This window comes from Chrysochloris asiatica, unplaced genomic scaffold (assembly GCF_000296735.1).
Source record: "Chrysochloris asiatica unplaced genomic scaffold, ChrAsi1.0 scaffold00417, whole genome shotgun sequence".
Lineage (NCBI taxonomy): Eukaryota > Metazoa > Chordata > Mammalia > Afrosoricida > Chrysochloridae > Chrysochloris > Chrysochloris asiatica.
In genome coordinates this window covers 713,213-730,983 of record NW_006408935.1, presented here as the reverse complement: position 1 = coordinate 730,983, position 17,771 = coordinate 713,213, and the positions used below count along the sequence as shown (strand labels likewise).

Genomic DNA, 17,771 nt, shown 5'->3' with positions numbered 1-17,771 from the left:
AGGGTCACTGTGTTCCTTTCTGTAGCACACAGGGTCACTGTGAGTCAGTACCAACTCGGTGGCACCTAACAACAACAACATAAATCAGAATTGACTCAACTTTAACACCAGGCATTTCTGTTGGGTACATAGCTAGTGGTAGAAACGTCAGGCCACAGAAAGGTGTCTGTTCAGTTTTAGTAGAATGTACCACAGTTTTCCAACATGGGTGAGCTTCTACTTTTGACCACCAATGAATAAGAGTTGCTCCATAGTCTCACCAGTCTGTGCCCATTTGGCAGAGAAGGCAACTGAGGCTCAGAGAGGCAGCCTCTTGGTCAGTAAGGGATTCTGTGGCCTGCTGCCACCTCTTCTCCCCTCAGCATCCTGCCCCCACTGTGCCCTCCCAGCCTGGTTGTGGGGTGGGGTGGGACAGACAGAGTCACGTGGAGTTGGGTTCAGCAGGAGGAAGCCAAGCAGGGTGCAGACGGCTGCTGAGTCTGGGGCTGGTCAGGAAATCAAGGTAAGAGAATGCTTGTGGGGAGAGAGTATATTTGCCCTCTTGGGGGTCCCTAGAGGCAGAGCTGAGAGTGGGGAGGGAGCTGAGATGAGGGTGGCATGTGGGCAAACAATGGGCAGAACTGTCAGTCTCTCATTCCCCAGGAGACTGTTCACCATGGAACCACCATCGCCCCACCAGGCCTCCCAAACCCAGCTCGCAGCCCCTACCTCCCTGAGCTCCTACCGCTGGCATACTGGGAGTGGTGGTGAGAAGGGGACGGGAGGGTTCCGTTGGAGCCGCTTTGCAGGCTGGGGAAGGGCACTGAGCCACCCAGAGCCTGCAGCCAGCAGCCAGCCAGCACCCCGCTCGCTATTTCGTCGTGTCCTCTCTGTACCTCCAAAGGATACTCGGATCAACAGATTCCGGCTATCCAAGACCCGCTGGGGGAGGCCAAAGAACCCATCCCCGGAGCCAGAACCAGAGCCAGAGGCCTCAGGTACATGGATCCCCCATCCTGAGGCTGGGCCAGGCTGGGAGGCCGGATGCTTGGGTTTGTGTACCTCCAGAGCATCAGACACAGGAAGTTGTGGGGAGCGAAAAAGCTCAGCAGGAAGTAGCTGGGGCCCGGCTGCCCTCTTCCCTCTTTTTACCTAACCCAGAGCCTGGGGAGGTTGGGGGGAATGGCCTGGGAGCTGGGGGCTAAGGGCTCCATCTCAGGAAGAGACAAGAAATAGATCCAAAATAGCACTGTCCAGATACCAAATGATTCTCAGCCCTTACAGGTCCCTCACATTCATGGACCAGGCTCATCCTCTCCTGCCCAACTATACATCTCAACTGCCTTCTACTGTCCTGCCCTCCAGCCTGGTCATTTTCTGTTCCTTCGAACACTTTGCACCATCAGTTGATTATTTCTGCAAGGGACCACAGTTGTTGTCTCATAATATAACCTCTGGGACCTACCCAATGGCTTGGTTAAGAGACTGAATGTTTGTGTATGAAGCTTGGCTCAACCATTCACAAGCTGTGTGACCTAGACAAGTCACTCCAAATCTTGGGGCCTCAGTTCCTTCTTGGTAAAAGGGCTGTCGAATTAATAAGAGAATGTGTGCAGAACAGTTGACACAGTACTGGGTATTTGTTGTTGTTGTTGTTAAGTGTCATCAAGTCGGTTCCGACCCATAACAACACTGTATAGGGTTTCCAAGTAAGTGGGTAATATCTAAATGCTAAATGCCACAATGGGTGTCTTCTCATATCTGATGACCAAGACTCATCACTTACTGCCTGGATATTCAACGCCTCTGCCTCCTGCCCTCCTGCCTTCATGTCTCCATGTCTTAGTTTCTTCACCTCCTTGAGCCTCAGTTTCCCCATCAGTCAAATGGGAATAATGACCTATGGTTAGTGAAGACATGCCCAAAGTCACAGAACCTGACATGGCTGCTGGGAACCCAGGAAGGAATTCCTAATGAGCTTTGATAAATAGAGAGGGAGGCCTGAGGGAGAAGAAAGGACTCCCTGTCCCCAATACTTTCTCCTCTGCCCATAACCAGAGCCAGAGCTGAAGCCAGAGCCAGAGCCTTCTGCCCCACAAATCCCAGAGGCCCCCACACCAGATGTGCCTGTCTGGGATATTGGGGCTTTCACCCTACTTGATGGAAAACTGGTGCTGTTTGGGAGTGAGGAGGAGGTGAGAGGGAGCACACGAGTTGGGGGAAGGGTAAGTGGGGATTCAAGAGAGACTAGAAAGCAATCTGCCTTCTCTTCTGGGGGAATAGGGTCGTCGAACCCGGGCAGGGAGTGGAAGCTCTGAGACCAGCACCCAGGCAGCCATGGGGAACCTCAGGGATCCAGGTAAACTTAAGGAATGGAGAGGGCTGGGGTGCTTGGGAGTCTCTTAAGGTGGGGCAGAATCAAAATGATCCCCAAACCCCAACCTCCCACACCTACAGATCGGACTCCTGGAAGAAATGAACCAGAGGCTGCTGGCCCCAACCAGGTCCACAATGTTCGGGTGAGGAAGCCAGCAGAGGTGGGAAGGATGGGGGAGAGGGAAGATCAAAGATTCCAAGATCCTTAGAACTGAAAGGGGATTCTTACCGGGTGGCCTAGGCAACTCATGTCCTTCAGTGTTCCCATCTGTCCAATGAAGCTAATGAAAGAACCTCCCTCTCAAGGCTGTTCTAGGAACTCAATGAGGAACACAGAAAAAGTTAAGTAGGTGCTTCAGAAACCAGAGCCTTTGTTGCCCTCATTATTTATTATTCCCAATAATTCAGCCTGAGCTTGTGGTCCTCCAAGACCCGCAGATACTCTGGGAGAAGTTGGGGGCTAAGAAGGAACTGAGGAGGAAACAGAGTTCTGTTCAGTTGACATTCTCCTCCTCGTAGGGATTACTCAAGAGGCTGAAAGAAAAGAAAAAGGCCAAGCTGGAGCTGGGAGCCAATATTCCCCGGGATGGGTAAGAGTCACTGAGAAGCCAGAGGGCCTAGGGCCCAGCACTGCCCCTTCCTCTCCTCTATCTTTCATTTAATCCTTCATCAAATATCCTGTGCAACCCTTTCGGTACCCTACACCATGTTGGGTGACACTAAGGTCACTGAGAGACCTTCCATGGACCCAGCCTTCAGCCCATTAGGATAAAACAGGAGCCAAATCAACACCCTAGTCTGGGAATGCCAAGGGAAGCCTCCCCAATCATTGACTCCTGAGCTGAGATCTGAAGGTTGGGTGGAAATTAACCAGGACAAGTTGTTGTTGTTAGGTGCTGTTGAGTCCAGTCCAACTCCTAGTGACCGTATGTACAACAGAATGAAACACTACCCCGTCCTAGGCCATCCTCGCAATACTTGTTAAAGTATAGCCCATTGTTGCGGCCACTGTGCCAATTCATCTCACTGGGCGTCTTCCTCTTTTTTGCTGGTCTTCCACTTTACCAAGGACTGGTCCCTCCTGATATGAGAGATGAAGTCTGAGAGACAAAGTATCACCACATTGGCTTCTAAGGAACATTCTGATTGTACTTCTACCAACACAGATTTGTTTGTTCTTCTGGCAGTCCATGGTACTTTTAATATTCCCCACCAACACTAGAACTCAAATGCATCAATTCTTCTACAGTCTTCCATATTCATGGTCCAACTTTCACATGCATACAAGGCTATTGAAAATATCATGGCTTGGGTCAGGCACACCTTAGTCCTCAAACTTTGCTCTTGAACACCTTAAAGAGGTCTTGTGCAGCACATTTGACTAAATGAAATACCTCATTTGATTTCTTGACTGCTGTTTCTGTGAGTGTTAGCAGTGGATCCAAGCAAAATGAAGTTTTTAATAATGTCAATCTTTTCTCCATTTATCATAGTATTATTTATTGGTCCAGTGGTACAACCACAATACATTCAGGCTGTGATCTTAGATCTTCATCAGTATCTTAAGTCTCTTCACTTTTCAGCAAGCAAGGCTTTGTAATCTGCATATCACAGGTTGTTAGAGAGTCTGCCTCCAATCCTGATGCCCTGTTACTCTTTGTATGATCCCTCTTCTTCGAATAGTTGCTCAGTTTACAGATAGAATAAGTATGGTGAAAGAATATAACCCTGGCATACACCTTTCCTGATCTTAAATCATTCTGTGTCCCTTTGTTATGTTTGATTGACTGCCTTTTGGTCTATGTACAGGCTCCTCAAGAGCACATAAGTGTTCTGGAATATCCATTCTTCACAGTGTTATCCATAGTTTGTCATGATCCAAACAGTCGAATGTCTTTGCATAGTCAATAAAGCACAAGTAAAATCTTTCTGGTACTCTCTGCTTTCAGCCCAGATCCATCTGATGTCAGCAAATGATATCCCTTGCTCCATGTCCTCATCTGAATCCAGCTTGAACCTCTAGCAGTTCACTATCAAAATACTGTTACAGTCATTTTCAAATTATCTTCAGCAAAATTTTACTTGCATGTGATATTAATGATGTTGTCTGATAATTTCCACATTCCGTTAGGTCACCTCTCTTTGGAATGGGCAGACATGTGGATCTCTTCCAATTAGCTGGCCAGGTAGCTGTTTTCCAAATTTCTTGGCATAGATGAGTAAGTGCCTCCAGGGCTGCATTAGTTTGTGGAAAGATTTCAATTTGTATTCCATCATTCCTGGAGCCTTGTTCTTTGCCAATGCCTTCAATGCACCTTGGGCTTCTTGATTATATGCTACTTCTTGAAATGGTTGAACATTAACCATTTCCTTTTGGTACAGTGACTCTATGTATTTCTTCCATCTTCTCTTGATGCTTTCTGCATCATTCAATTATTTGCCCAGAGAATCTTTCAACAACGAAAGTTGAGACTTGAATTTTCTTCAGTTCCCCCAGCTTGAGAAATGCTGAGTAACGTGTTCTCTTTTGGTTTTCTAACTCCAGGTCTTTGCACACTTCATTTTAATACTTGACTTTGTCTTCGTGAGCTACCCTTTGACATTTTCTGTTCAGCTCTTTTACTTTAGCATCTGTACACTGGAGAGCAAGTTTCAGATTCTTGTCTGACATCCATTTTGGTCTTTTCCTTCTTTCTTTTCTTTTTAAAGACCTTTTGCTTTCTTCCTGTATGATGTTCTTGATGTCATCCCACAATTCTTCTGGTGTTCAGTCATTAGTGTCTAATGCATCCAATCTGTTCTTCAGATGATCTCTAAATTCAGGTGGGATATGTTCAAGGTAAAATTTTGACTCATATGGACTTGTTTCAATTCTTCAGCTTCAGCTTGAACTTGCATATGAGCAATTGCTCCTGACTTCATTTTGGCTGATGATAAGGAGCTTTTCCACTGTCTCTTTCCATAGATGTAGTCAATTTAATTTCTGTATATTCCATTTGGTGAGGTCCATGGGTATAGTTGTTTTTTATGTTGTTTAAAAAAAGGTATTTGAGATGAAAAGTCATTGGTCTTGCAGAACTCTATAATGTGATCTTCAGCATCATTTCTAACACTAAGCCACACTTTCCAACTACCGATCCTTCCTCTTTGCTTCCAACCTTTGTATTTCAATCACCAGTAATTATCAATATATTTTGGTTGCATGTTTGATCAATTTCAGACTGAGGAAGTTGGTAGAACTCTTCTATTTCATCATCACAAGCTAAGTGGTTTGTATGTGAATTTGAATAATAGTAACAGGTCTTTCCTGAAGGCATATGGATATTATCCTATCACAGACAACATTATACTTTCAAGATAGATCATGAAATATTCTTTTTGATAATGAATGTGACATCATTCCTCTTCAGTTTGTCATTCCCGGCATAGTAAACCATATGATTGTCTGATTCAAAATAGCCACTGTTTGGTGTGGTGCTGCGGGTTAGTGCACAGTACAGCAAGGTTGGGTTGAACCGCAAGGTCAGCAGTTCAAGCTCACCAACCACTCCTCAGAAACCCTATACAGGGTTGCTATGAGTTAGAACCAACTCAATGGCACTTAACAACAACACCTCCATTTCAGCTCACTAATGCCTAGGATAGCGATCTTTATATGCTTCATTTCATTTTCCTAGATGCATAATCTGTACATTCCATGTTCAGATCATTAATGGATGTTTACAGTAATTTCTCCTCATTTTGAGTTGTGCCTCATCAGCAAATGAAGGTCCTGAAAGCTTAACTCCATTTGCATCATCATGGTCAACTCTACTTTGAGGAGGCAGCTGTTCCCCAGTCCTATTTTGAGTACCTTCCCACCTGAGGGGTCATCTTCCCGCATGGTATTGGACAATATTCTGGTGCTATTCATCACGTTTCAATATTCAGTATTCTGGTACTGACAGTGGTCCACTGCTATTCATAAGATTTTCTGGGGCTAAGTATTCAGAATTAGTCTGCCTCTGCTTTTTCCTAGTCTGTTTTAGACCGGAAGCACAGCTGAAACCTGTCCACCATAGGTGACCTGCTGGTATTTAAAATACTACTGGTAGATTTCATAGCACATGCAAGCCACCATTTGTTGTTGTTGTTGTTATGTGCCGTGGAGTCGGTTCTGACTCATAGCGACCCTGTACAGGGTTTCCAAGGCTGTAAATCTTTACGGGAGCAGAAAGCCTCATCTTTCTCCCGCAGAACAGCTGGTAGTTTCAAGCTGCTGACCTTGCAGTTCAAAGCCAGATTCGTAACCACTACGTTAGCAGAGTTCCTTTAGTAGGAAAAATTGACAGATGAGTGGTGGAAACAGTGGGAAAGCATTCCAGGTAGAAGGAACAGCATATGCAAAGGTCAAGAAGCCAGAAGAACTTTGCACGAATGGACAAAACAAAGGCAGATGTGGTTGGAGCTTAGAGAGTGGAGGACGATGACATTAAGGGGTAACAAGGACTGGATTGTGGAGGGTCATGCAGAGTTTGGAGGTGGAGCATGGAGAGCTATAGGTGACGGAGGGAGGGAAGGAACAGGATCCAATTTAGGTTGAAGTCAATCCTGACCTTTCTTCAGTCTTGAAGAGTGTGAGTGTGTGTGGGGTGTGTGTGTGTGTGTGTAGAATGACCCATACCTCGCCCTTCTACAGGCCCCCCAGTGCTCTGGGCTCACGGGAATCGCTCGCCACACTCTCCGAGCTGGATCTAGGCGCCGAACAGAACGTGCGAATCTGGCCACTGCACCCTAGCCTTCTTGGGGAACCCCACTGCTTCCAGGTAAGCTTCACTAATCCAAACCAATCCTTTGTCTCCACGTCTGGCTTCAAGCCCAACTCTGAACCACTGCCCAACAGGTCACGTGGGCAGGCGGAAGCCGCTGCTTCTCATGCCGCTCAGCCGCCGAGAGGAACCGCTGGATTGAGGACCTTCGTCGACAGTTCCAGTCCAGCCAGGTCAGCTATCTTCCACCCTCTCCAAACCCCAGCCACGTAAAACTCCGCCTGAGCCACATCAGTCCCGCCCATGCTTTTGCAACCTATCCGAGATACGCCCTCTTCTGACTTTTACCAGCCCCGCCCCTTCCATTCAGTTTTGCCTCTGTTCTCACCCAAAGCCCTGTCTAGCAGGCCACAGCTACTGCCTTACTTCGCAGCAGCTGCTGTAGGCCCGGGCTCTCCAGTCAGTTCCGACTCATGGAGACCGCAGGTGCGTAGAGTAGAACTGCTCCATTGGATTTTCAAGGTTGTGACCTTTTGGAAGCAGATCACGGTAGTAACGGAGCACTTAACCATTTGAGCCTCCCAGGGACTCCAGGTCTCTCAAAGACCCCAGAAATGTTAATGGGTTTAAGCGAAGCCACGTGAGGACCCCCATGACGACATCCTCTTCCCCGCGAGGCCCAACGATCTTCCTGGGGCACGGAGCAAAGGTTCGAAATTTCGTGTTGTCTGTGCCCTCTCCCTTCGCTGACACCCAACCCTATCCCCAGGACAACATGGAACGGGAAGAGACGTGGCTGAGCGTTTGGGTGCACGAAGCAAAGGGTCTGCCGCGAGCAGCGGCAGCGGGCGTGCGCGCTGAGCTGTGGCTGGACGGCTCACTGCTAGCGCGTACAGCGCCGCGGTCCGGCCCGGGTCAGCTGTTCTGGGCTGAGCGCTTCCACTTCGATGCTCTACCGCCCGCACGGCACCTGTCGCTAAGGCTGCGTGGCGTGGGACCAGGAGACGCGGCACTGGGCCGCGTGGCGCTGGCGCTGGCGGAGCTGGGCGCGCCCTGCGGCCCTGCAGCCGGCCTGGAGCGCTGGTTCCCGCTGCAGGGAGCGCCGGCGGGCGCAGCACTACGGGCACGGGCCCGAGCGCGGCGACTGCGAGTGCTGCCGTCCGAACGCTACAAGGAGCTGGCCGAGTTCCTCACCTTCCACTATAAGCGCCTCTGTGGGGCGCTCGAGCCCGCGCTACCCGCGCAGGCCAAAGAAGAACTAGCAGCCGCCATGGTGCGTGTACTGCGGGCCACCGGCCGAGCGCAGGTGCGGAGCTGCGACTGCGCCACCCGAGGGCCCCCGGGAGGGCTGACCACTAGCAGGAGGCTGGACCCCGAGCGGCACCTGCGAGGGGCGGAGCGGATTAAGAGGCGGGGTTAGAACAGCATCTACTTGGGGCGAGGCCTAAACTTCAACTGCCAGAGGCGGGAACTGAGCAGATGTAAGAGTAGCATGCCACCTGCGAAGACCGCGGCCGAACTTCAGCTGCAAGGGCGGGAACTGAGCATCATTTTAAAGGGGCAGATAAACTGCAAGGGGCGTGGCTTGAGCTTCAGTCTGTAGAGGAGATTTAAGGCAATAGCTGTGACCAGGGCAACAACATCACATATGAGGGGCTGATTGGCTAAACTGGGAGGATACTGAGGGGCATCCTGAAGAGGCAGAGCAGCTGTGAGGGGTGGAGCCTGAGTTGAGTGGAAGGTCTAAAAGTCCCAATTTTCTGCTGTCAGGGGTTTCAGCCTTTGTGAACTCCAAACGAGAGTGTAGTAGCTATGAGCAGCGGAGCTTGAGCCCCAGGTGTGAGGGATGAGCTAAGGCCCTGGATTTCCCCGACTCAGTTTACCCCCGCCATCCTCCTGCCCTGCCCAGGCACTGGTGACAGACCTAGGTACCGCAGAACTGGCGCGCTGTGGAGGGCGCGAGGCGCTGTTGTTCCGGGAAAACACGCTGGCCACCAAGGCCATTGACGAGTACATGAAGCTGGTGGCACAAGATTACCTCCAAGAGACCCTGGGTAAGCTGAGGAGTAGATGTCAGAGTCCTGCTTATTGGCCTGGGGGGTCCTGGACAACTTGGACTCTAGTGGTGGGTGAGTCTGGAATCCTGGGGTGGGGATTGAGGACTCCCAGAAATGTTAGGTGTTTCTGGGGTAAGTTGGAGATAGAGTTGGAAGGCTGGTGTGGTGGGTCCTGGTGATCATGTGTACTTGCCCGATCTGGCTGTGCTGGACTGCAGGGCAGGTTGTACGATGTCTCTGTACCTCCACTGAGGACTGCGAGGTGGACCCCAGCAAGTGTCCTGCCCCTGAGCTACCCCAGCACCAGGCCAGGCTGCGAGAAGGCTGTGAGGAGGTCTTCGAGAACATTGTCCATTCCTATGAGTAAGAATCGAGGGCCCCAGCCTCTATACCTACCCTTGTCTTCAACTACCATACTGACCCTGGTCCCCAATTAAAGCTACCAGATGAAATGCAGGACACTTAATTAAATTTGGTGCAATAGTGGGGACATGTTGTTAGTTACTGTCAAGCTAATTCTAATATATGGTGAGTCTATATATTGCAGAATAGAACTTCTCCACAACTAACTGTAATCTTAACAGAGTCTTCCATGGTATCCTGGGTACCCTGGGTGGGTTCAAACAACTGACCTTTAGGTTAGCAGTTGAGTGTAAATCATTTGCACTCCCCAGGGACCTATATTTGGAACGTGTTGTTAGGTGTCATTGACTTGGTTCTGACTTGTAGCAACCTTGTACAGGGTTTCTGAGGCTCTAAGTCTTTTGTGTGTGTGTGTGTGTGTGTGTGTGTGTGTGTGTGTGTGTGTGTGTGGCTGGTTGGTGGGTTTGGACTGCCAACCTTATGGTTAGCAGTACAGATGAACTAACCTTCAGGATGTTGTTAGTGCTGTTAAGTCGGTTCCAACTCATAAGGGCCCTGTATAGGTTTTCCAAGGAGCAATTGGTAGGTTTTAACTGCCAACCTTGCAGTTTGACATTGCAGTCAAATGCTTATGCTACAGCGCCACACGAGAGTTCCTTGTAGGTCTTGCTTGTAGGTGTATCGATATTTCTAAGTCTTTCTGAGAACAGAAAACCTCATCTTTCTCCCACTATATTTGGAACATACTGGTGCTATGGGTTAATGCGCTGGACTGCAAAGTCAGTTTGAACCATGAGGTCAGCAGTTCAAGCTCACCAGTAGCTCCTTGGAAACTCTTTTTAGGGTTGATATGGGTCGGAACCAACTTGATGGCAGTTCACAACAACAATACTAAAAAGAAGTTCTGATGGGGTAGGATAATCACAAATTTGGCAGTTCAAATCCACGAGACAGTCCATAGGAGAAAGATGAGGCTTTCTGCAGCCTCGGAAACCCTGCACAGGGTTGCTATGAGTTAGAACAAACTCAACAGCACTTAACAACAACATTAAAAAAAGTATCTCTTGTTTACCTGAAATTCAAGTTTCACTGGGTGTCCTGAATTTTTATTTGCTAAATTTGGCAACCCTACCTCCTGACCCCAAGTAAACTGGTACCCAACTCTTAGTCCTCTAACCTCAGGTGACCCCAGACCCCAATTCCATCCCACCTAACCCCAGTTAACATAGGACCTCAGTCCTATGACCTCTTAACTGCAGGTGATGCCATATCCCCAAGTCCATGACCCTAAACTCTAAATCCCATGCCTACTAGTAACACGTATTCTAGGATTTCAATCCCATGATTTCTGACCCTAGGTGAACCTGTACTCCTAATCCCAAGGTAACTTGAGACAGAATGACTTCCTGTGAATTCTCATAGGTGATCCTACGTCCCAATCCCATTTCTACTTCACATCATGTACTCTGGCACCCCAAATTTACGTTCAATTATATATAATAGTTAGCTCCATCCCAAGTTCATAAACTGTCTCCATATGACCTTGTTCCTACTGTTCTCTATCACTATACCATAAATCCTCGCCCCAAGCAGTATTATTCCCGATGCCTCAATCCTGGCATCCAGACCATAGGTGGCTCCTGACCTCTGACCTCATGCCCCTGACCACATATGACCTTTATGCCCATACCTTCCCCCCTCTGACCATTGCCTCTTCTGCCCCAGCTGGTTCCCAGTAGAGCTCGGCACTGTGTTCTCAGGCTGGCGAGAAGCATGCAAGGCCCGAGGCTCTGAGACACTGGGCCCACGGCTGGTATGTGCCTCCCTCTTCCTTCGACTCCTGTGCCCTGCCATCCTGTCACCCAGCCTATTTGGCCTAGCCCCAGAGCACCCAGCACCTGGCCCAGCTCGCACCCTCACACTGATCGCCAAAGTCATCCAGAACCTCGCCAACCGTGCCCCGTAGGTATTGGGGGGCTAGAAGTGAGCATCTAGGTGTGGGGAGAGGAGACACTGGTGCCTGGTCTGATCTACTCAGTCTGGCCCCAATCAGATTTGGTGAGAAGGAAGCCTACATGGGCTTCATGAATAGCTTCCTGGAGGATCGAGGCCCGGCCATGCAACACTTTCTGGACCAGGTGGCCACGGTAGATGTGGATGCAGCACCCAGTGGGTACCAAGGCGGCAGCGACCTGGCCCACCAGCTGGCAGTTCTGCATTCCCAACTCTGCACCATCTTTGCTGAGCTGGACCAGGTATGGCCTGAGCCCCAAGTACAGGGCATGTGGAGAAGCAAGAAAGCAGGGAGCCTCTGGCCCAAGAAAGGCTGCTCAGCATTCTCCCTGAATGCCTCACCAGGCTACCCGGGACAGCTTGGAACCTCTGCCCACCATCCTTCGAGCCATCAAGGAGGGCCAGCCAGTACCCGTGTCAGTGCCAATGCGTCTCCCATCACCCCCAGTGCAGGTCCACACCAGGTAAGCTAGCCTGCTTCAAGGTTAGTCCAGGTTCTGATGGGTGGGAGCAGAACCAAAAGCAAGGTCAGGGCCAGATTGAGGTTAGTGATAAAGGCAGGAGCATAGTGGGGTCAGTGTTAGACACTGTGCTGGACAGAGTCAGGGAGAGGTCACATCTAGGGTAAGAGAGAGAAAGTAACGTCATCAGAGGTGAGGGCTGAAGACTGAAACTCAGGCAGAGGCCAAATCAGGGATCAGTTTCGGATCAGATGGGAAGATGTGATCACTAGCGGTCAGGACAGGATCATATTGTAAGCAGAAGTCAGGACCAGAGTCAGATGTTAGTTAGAAGATTGGACAGGATCATGTCAAGAAACATCCGGAGGATCAGATTTGGTGTCGGAGGTCAGGGTCTATGTTCTGCTGTTGTTGTTAACTGTCATTGAGTCGGTTCCGACTCATAGACACCCTGTAAAGGAGCTCTGGTAGCGTAGTGGTTACAAGTCGGGCTGCTAACCTCAAGGTCAGCAGTTCGAAACTACCAGCGGTTCCGCAGGAGAAAGATGAGGCTTTGTGCTCCCATAAAGATTTACAGCCTCGGAAACCCTGTACAGGGTTGCTATGAGTCAGAACCCACTCCACGGCACATAACAACAACAACAACATAGGGTTTCCGAGGAGCAGCTGGTGAGCGGGAACCACTCACTGACTTTGTGGTTCAAAACCAACCTTTCAGTCCAGCACATTCACCCACAGTGCCACACCAGGACTGCTGTGTTTCTATTAGGTGTCGGGAAGAGAATCAGTTTAAGGTCAGATGTTGGAGAGGGGTGGGAGTCGGGATGAAAAGGTACCCTTATGAGCAGAGGTCAGGCTAAGGGTAAGAATGGAATGAGATGTTTCAGAGTCAGGTCAGGAGTTCCATTGTGTCAGAGGTCAGGGTTGAAGTTAGAGAAGGTTAGATTGGGTCTCCTCAATGGCCATGCAGGAAATCATACTGTAGTCAGAAATTAAAGACCCCATCACCTCAGGGTCAGAGGGCAAAACAGGATCCCTCCATGAACATGGGTAATGTGCTTTCTAAATCCCTGGGTGGTTGAAATGCTCAACTACTACCCTCAAGGTTGGTAGTTCAAGCCCACCCAGCAGTACCAAGGAAGAAAGATCTGGGGATGTGCTGCTGTAAAGATGGTTGTTCAGTGCCCTGAGTTGATTCTGACTCAGCCACCCTGTACAGGGTTTCCAAGGAGCAGCTGGTGGGTCTGAATCGCCGACCTGGCAGGTGTCAGTCCAGTGCTTATCCTACAAATTACACCTAATAAAACCCCATGGTGGTTATGTGGAGTCGGTTCCAAGGCTGTAAATCTTTATGGGAGCAGAAAGCCTCATCTTTCTCCCTCAGAACAGCTGGTAGTTTCGAACTGCTGACCTTAAGGTTCACAGCCCAATTCATAACCACTACGCTACCAGAGTTCCTTATAAAACTCCATAGAGCAGTTCTAATCTGTAACACAAGTGGTTACTATGAGTCTGGATCGACTCCACAGCTGTGGGTTTGGGGTTTGTTGGAGGGTTATTTCTGGCCAGAGGTAGGAATGAGATCAGCTTAGGGGCCAGTTGAAGGTCTGAAGCTCCCACCCCCACCCCAAGCTTCTCCGTAGGGGAAAAACCCGGCTTCCTGGCCCCCCGGGACCTCTCCAAGCATACCCCCCTCATCTCCAAGAGCCAGTCCCTGCGCTGCGACCAAGGCTCTGGGGGTTGGGCTCGGCTACGGCCTGAAGAGGAGCGACACTCTCGACGGCCTCGGCCAGTGCAGCGCACACAGAGCGTCCCCGCTGGCCGTTCCGCCCGCCGTCACCCATCCAAAGGACCTCGACCACGGCCCAAAGGATCCCTGCGCACGGGTCCCGCGCCCCGTGGCAGACCCTGGACCGGAGTCTCTGCCTCTCTGCCTCGGAAACCATCAGTGCCATGGCAGCGCCACTTGGAACAACCGCGGGACGGGGACCAGGCACTGAGCACTCACCGACCTGTAGGCAAGGTGAGGTCTGGTCCAGGTCCGTGCACTGACGGGGAGGGAGAGTTGGGAAAAAGGCTGAAGATGAGGCAGGTTAAAATACCGAGCTCATTGTGCTGTGTGACCCTGGGCCCTCTCTAAGCATGTTTCTTCCTCTGTACTATGGGAGTGATGATCCTCAGAGTGACAGGGAGGTGGTGAGGTGGAAGAGAATCAGGGTCTTCAAGGAGAGGAAGATCAGATGAAAGCTGCTTCCTTTCCACAGCTGGCCGAGTTGCAGGGCGAGGTGGCCGCCGTGCGCCAGGAGCAGAAGGAGCTGTCCACCCTTGTAGAGGCGCTGGGTGCTCACGTGCGGGCCTTAGCGGAGCAGCAGGAGCATCTACGAGGTCAGCTGCAGGACCTGGACAGCAGGCTCTGTGCTGGGTAGGTGCAGCCCGTAGTCAGCCCAGCTTCCCGCAGAGGCCCCGCCCCTTTATTAGCCCCGCCCACAGGTGAACCTACTCCAATCAGATCTGGCCAGGCCCCTACCCCTAGGGCTCCGGGTCTTCATCCGGGCCCTGCCAAGATCACGCCAGGCAAAACCTCGCGCTCTGGATCAGTCACACTCGCTTGGTCACTCCGTCCAGAGTAACCCTGCTCCCCTAGAGCTACTAGTCATCTCATCTCATCTAGGCTCCACCTCCCAGGCAAGCCTTCCCAACTAGACTGGGTCAGTCCCTTCAGTCAGGGATCTCCTCCATCCCAGTGAGGCTCCCACCCCGGACTAACCAATGTTGGGTTACCTGGTTCCCGCCCCATCATCAGGTTTATTTAGGCCCCGCCCTCCAACCGGCACAAATCCGCCTCCACCACCACCACCACCCCGCCTCCCCACACACACCCCATGCGTCCACCGGCCTCCACCGAGGAGCTGGAGGGGAATGCCTCAGCCTCTGACATGCCCTCCTTGTCCCTGATCTTCACAGGACCTCGCAGTTGAAACCAGAGCACGATCTTCCAAGCAGTGAGGGCCACAGGTTAAAGAGTCTGGTGAGAATTCTGCCCGAGCCCTGGAGCAGATCCTCGAGGTGTGGGAACCTGGAGAGGGGTGCAATCCCCCTTGGGTCTGTACCCATGGTCGCTGCCTCCCCAGGAGCGTCGTGTGGCTGAGATGGAGAGTACCCAGGCCCAGCTGAGGAATGCCATCCAAAACCTGCAACTTATGCCCAGGACGCCGGGGCCCAGGAGCCAACCCTTGTCTCTCAAAGCACCCTGTACCAACGGAGACACCACCTGAGCTGCCCACTCTGATCCAAGTGGTCTGGGAGCAACGAGATGCTATGTGGCCTACTGAGGGAACCGGCAGCCGCCAACCAGTATGGCACTATGAAGTTGTCCAGTAAATTCTTGATTTAGTAAAATCTGTGGTTTCTTTGCCATCCAGAAAACAACCCTCCCTCTCCCCCAACCATTCAACTGCCCTAATTAGAGAAGTGTGACCTTAGCCATAATCTCAGAGCCTCAGTTTCCTCATCTGTAAAAAGAATCTAAAGTTATCTACACAGTGGAAGAATCACAAAGGTGTTGAATAAAAAGTATGCATCATTGTTATAGGTAGCATCTGCTTCCCAACAAAGCTCCTATCCCATCCCTAACACTCCCCAGCACCAAGGAGAGAATCTTCAGAGGTCCCAACTCCTGAGTCAGGAAGGAGTGTGAGTTTCTTCATGACAGAAGGGCACGTATCTGCCACAGGTGAATATGTCTGGGAGGTAAATGAAGGAAGGAGTGAGCAGGAGGTTGTGGAGATGGTTAAATTCTTCAGTGAATGATTGGGTAAATGATGGGTGCATTTGAATTCTGGTGAGTGAGAGGGTGAATGGGGAAAAGGTGGCGGAATAGCATTTGCTGGATATTTGACCTGGTGGGTGAATGATTGGGTAGGTCAATAGTATGGGCATGTCTTCCTAGAACAGACCTGAGTCCTAGGAAGAAATTAATTTTAATTGATTAAGTGCTTATATATACTATAGGGTCCTAGTGTAGCGTTGTGGGTTGACCTATACAGGGTCTCTGAGTCAGAACCAACTTAACGGCACTTAACACACACATATACTGTACATAGGATATCTGTTGAGTCTCCTAAGACTGAGCAGGATACTGGGGAAACACTGAACCAGACAGAACCCCTATCCTCACAGAACTTTCACTCTAATGGAAGAGACAAACAACCATATAATTGATGGTTGGGTGGTAGGATGGATGTGCGTGTGTGGTTGCTTGGTTGTATAAATAAACACACAAATGCTTAAGTGGGGAGATGAATGGACAGGAAGATAAGGTGGGTTGGGCAGGTATTTGGATGGGTTGAGATGTGGAGGGGAATAGTTAATGGGTTGATTGGATCACACATTGCTTGAGTAGTCTACGGATTGGTGGACGGGTGACTAGGTAGACAGGAGGTGGTTGGAGGATAAGTTGGATGGTCAATTCGCTGATAAAATGGAATTAGTTGATTGACCATGGGTGTGAATGAATAGGTGGGGAAATGGGCAGGCATTTGGATAGGTTGGTGTGGGGGGTGGGGGTGAGAGGGTAGATAGCTGTCTGGCTGAATGGTTCAGATGCTGGTTGAATGAGTAGATAGATGGGAGGTGGACTGAGTGGGTGTTTGGATGGATGAGTGATTAGCTGATTGGATGGAGTTGGCTGATCAATGATTTGTGTGGCTGAATGCATGGGGAGATGGATGGGCAGGTAAATGGGATAGATGGAGCAGGGTTTGGATGAGTGGATGTGAAAGGGTAGATAATTGACTAGTTGATTGGGTCAGATGCTGGTAGCATGGTGGACAGATGGATAAATAGGTAGATTGGAGGTGAATGGGTGGGTTAAGTAGGTATTCAGATGCATGGTTGGAGGGGTGCGTGAATGTGTAATTAAGTTGATAGATGGGATTGGTTAATTGATGGAGTGAGCGAATGCATGGGTGGAGAGATGGGGAATGGTTGGAGAAGGAGATGATTGGTGGATTAAGTGCAATGTGTACATGATGGGATAATGTTAGAGGCATAATCCTGGGAGCTGAATAAAGAAGAGGGTCTCAGTATAGAGGACATAGGGCATTGAGGTGCTGAAGTGCATGCAGTACCTCAATAATGGGTAAGGAGAAAGTTTGTGGTGGCCAGACTGTGGACAGGACTGGAGGCTAAGGATTGGCTGGGTGGAGTTGATAACCTATGGATGGCCATGGACGACTTCTCTAACATCTTCCCACTTTCTTGGTCCTATTAGCCGACCTAACTTTGAACCAAACAGTGGGGTGATGGGGAACCATTGGGGGCGACTGGACAAGGGCGTTGTCATGGTAATTGAGCCTCTCGCTGAACTCTGAGGCCGCGCGGGGCCCTTTAAGGGTGACCCGCCTGGCTACTCCCAATATGGCGGCGCGCCCGCTGGTCGCCGTCCCCCCCCCCTCCCCGGGGCGACGCAGGGGGGTGGTGGTGGAAGGGGGGACCTGGACCTCCCCATCATGGCGGCGTGGCGGGGCTGTCGCGCTGAGGTCACGGCGGCGCGCCGGGGGGGCGGGGCAGCGGGGGGAGCGATTTAAAGGGACAATGTCCCCCGAGCGGTGGAGGCGGTGGCGGCTGCGGAGGCCGCGGCACCGGCACCGGGAGCGACAGCGGCAGTAGCAGCAGCTACAGCCGCACCAAGCAGCGGAGCCCCGAAAGCCGGCGCCCGACCAGCGGCGCTGCATTCCTGGTGAGGCCCGGCCCGGCCTGGGGAGCCCGCGGGC

General features: G+C 50.8%; 1 protein-coding gene across 1 annotated transcript; it reads left to right on the top strand.

Moving 5' to 3' along the window:
• Positions 1-449: 449 nt before the first annotated feature.
• Positions 450-15,272, top strand: RASAL3 (RAS protein activator like 3). The gene is made up of 18 exons (XM_006876821.1): positions 450-502; positions 643-977; positions 2,038-2,174; positions 2,263-2,338; positions 2,437-2,498; positions 2,875-2,945; positions 7,034-7,160; positions 7,238-7,336; positions 7,873-8,409; positions 9,013-9,157; positions 9,379-9,523; positions 11,249-11,485; positions 11,577-11,778; positions 11,882-12,000; positions 13,630-14,020; positions 14,262-14,419; positions 14,962-15,025; positions 15,129-15,272. The coding sequence occupies exons 2-18, from the start codon at positions 656-658 to the stop codon at positions 15,270-15,272; spliced, it is 3,036 nt and encodes a 1,011-aa protein (XP_006876883.1). The 5' UTR covers positions 450-502; positions 643-655.
• The last annotated feature ends 2,499 nt before the right edge of the window (positions 15,273-17,771 follow it).

Excerpts from the sequence above, each read along its gene's own strand:
- RASAL3 (XM_006876821.1), top strand. The coding sequence starts at position 656 with ATGGAACCACCATCGCCCCACCAGGCCTCCCAAACCCAGCTCGCAGCC. Across the intron at positions 8,410-9,012 it reads GGGCCACCGGCCGAGCGCAG|GCACTGGTGACAGACCTAGG; the intron begins GTGCGGAGCTGC and ends TGCCCTGCCCAG. Across the intron at positions 9,524-11,248 it reads AACATTGTCCATTCCTATGA|CTGGTTCCCAGTAGAGCTCG; the intron begins GTAAGAATCGAG and ends CTTCTGCCCCAG.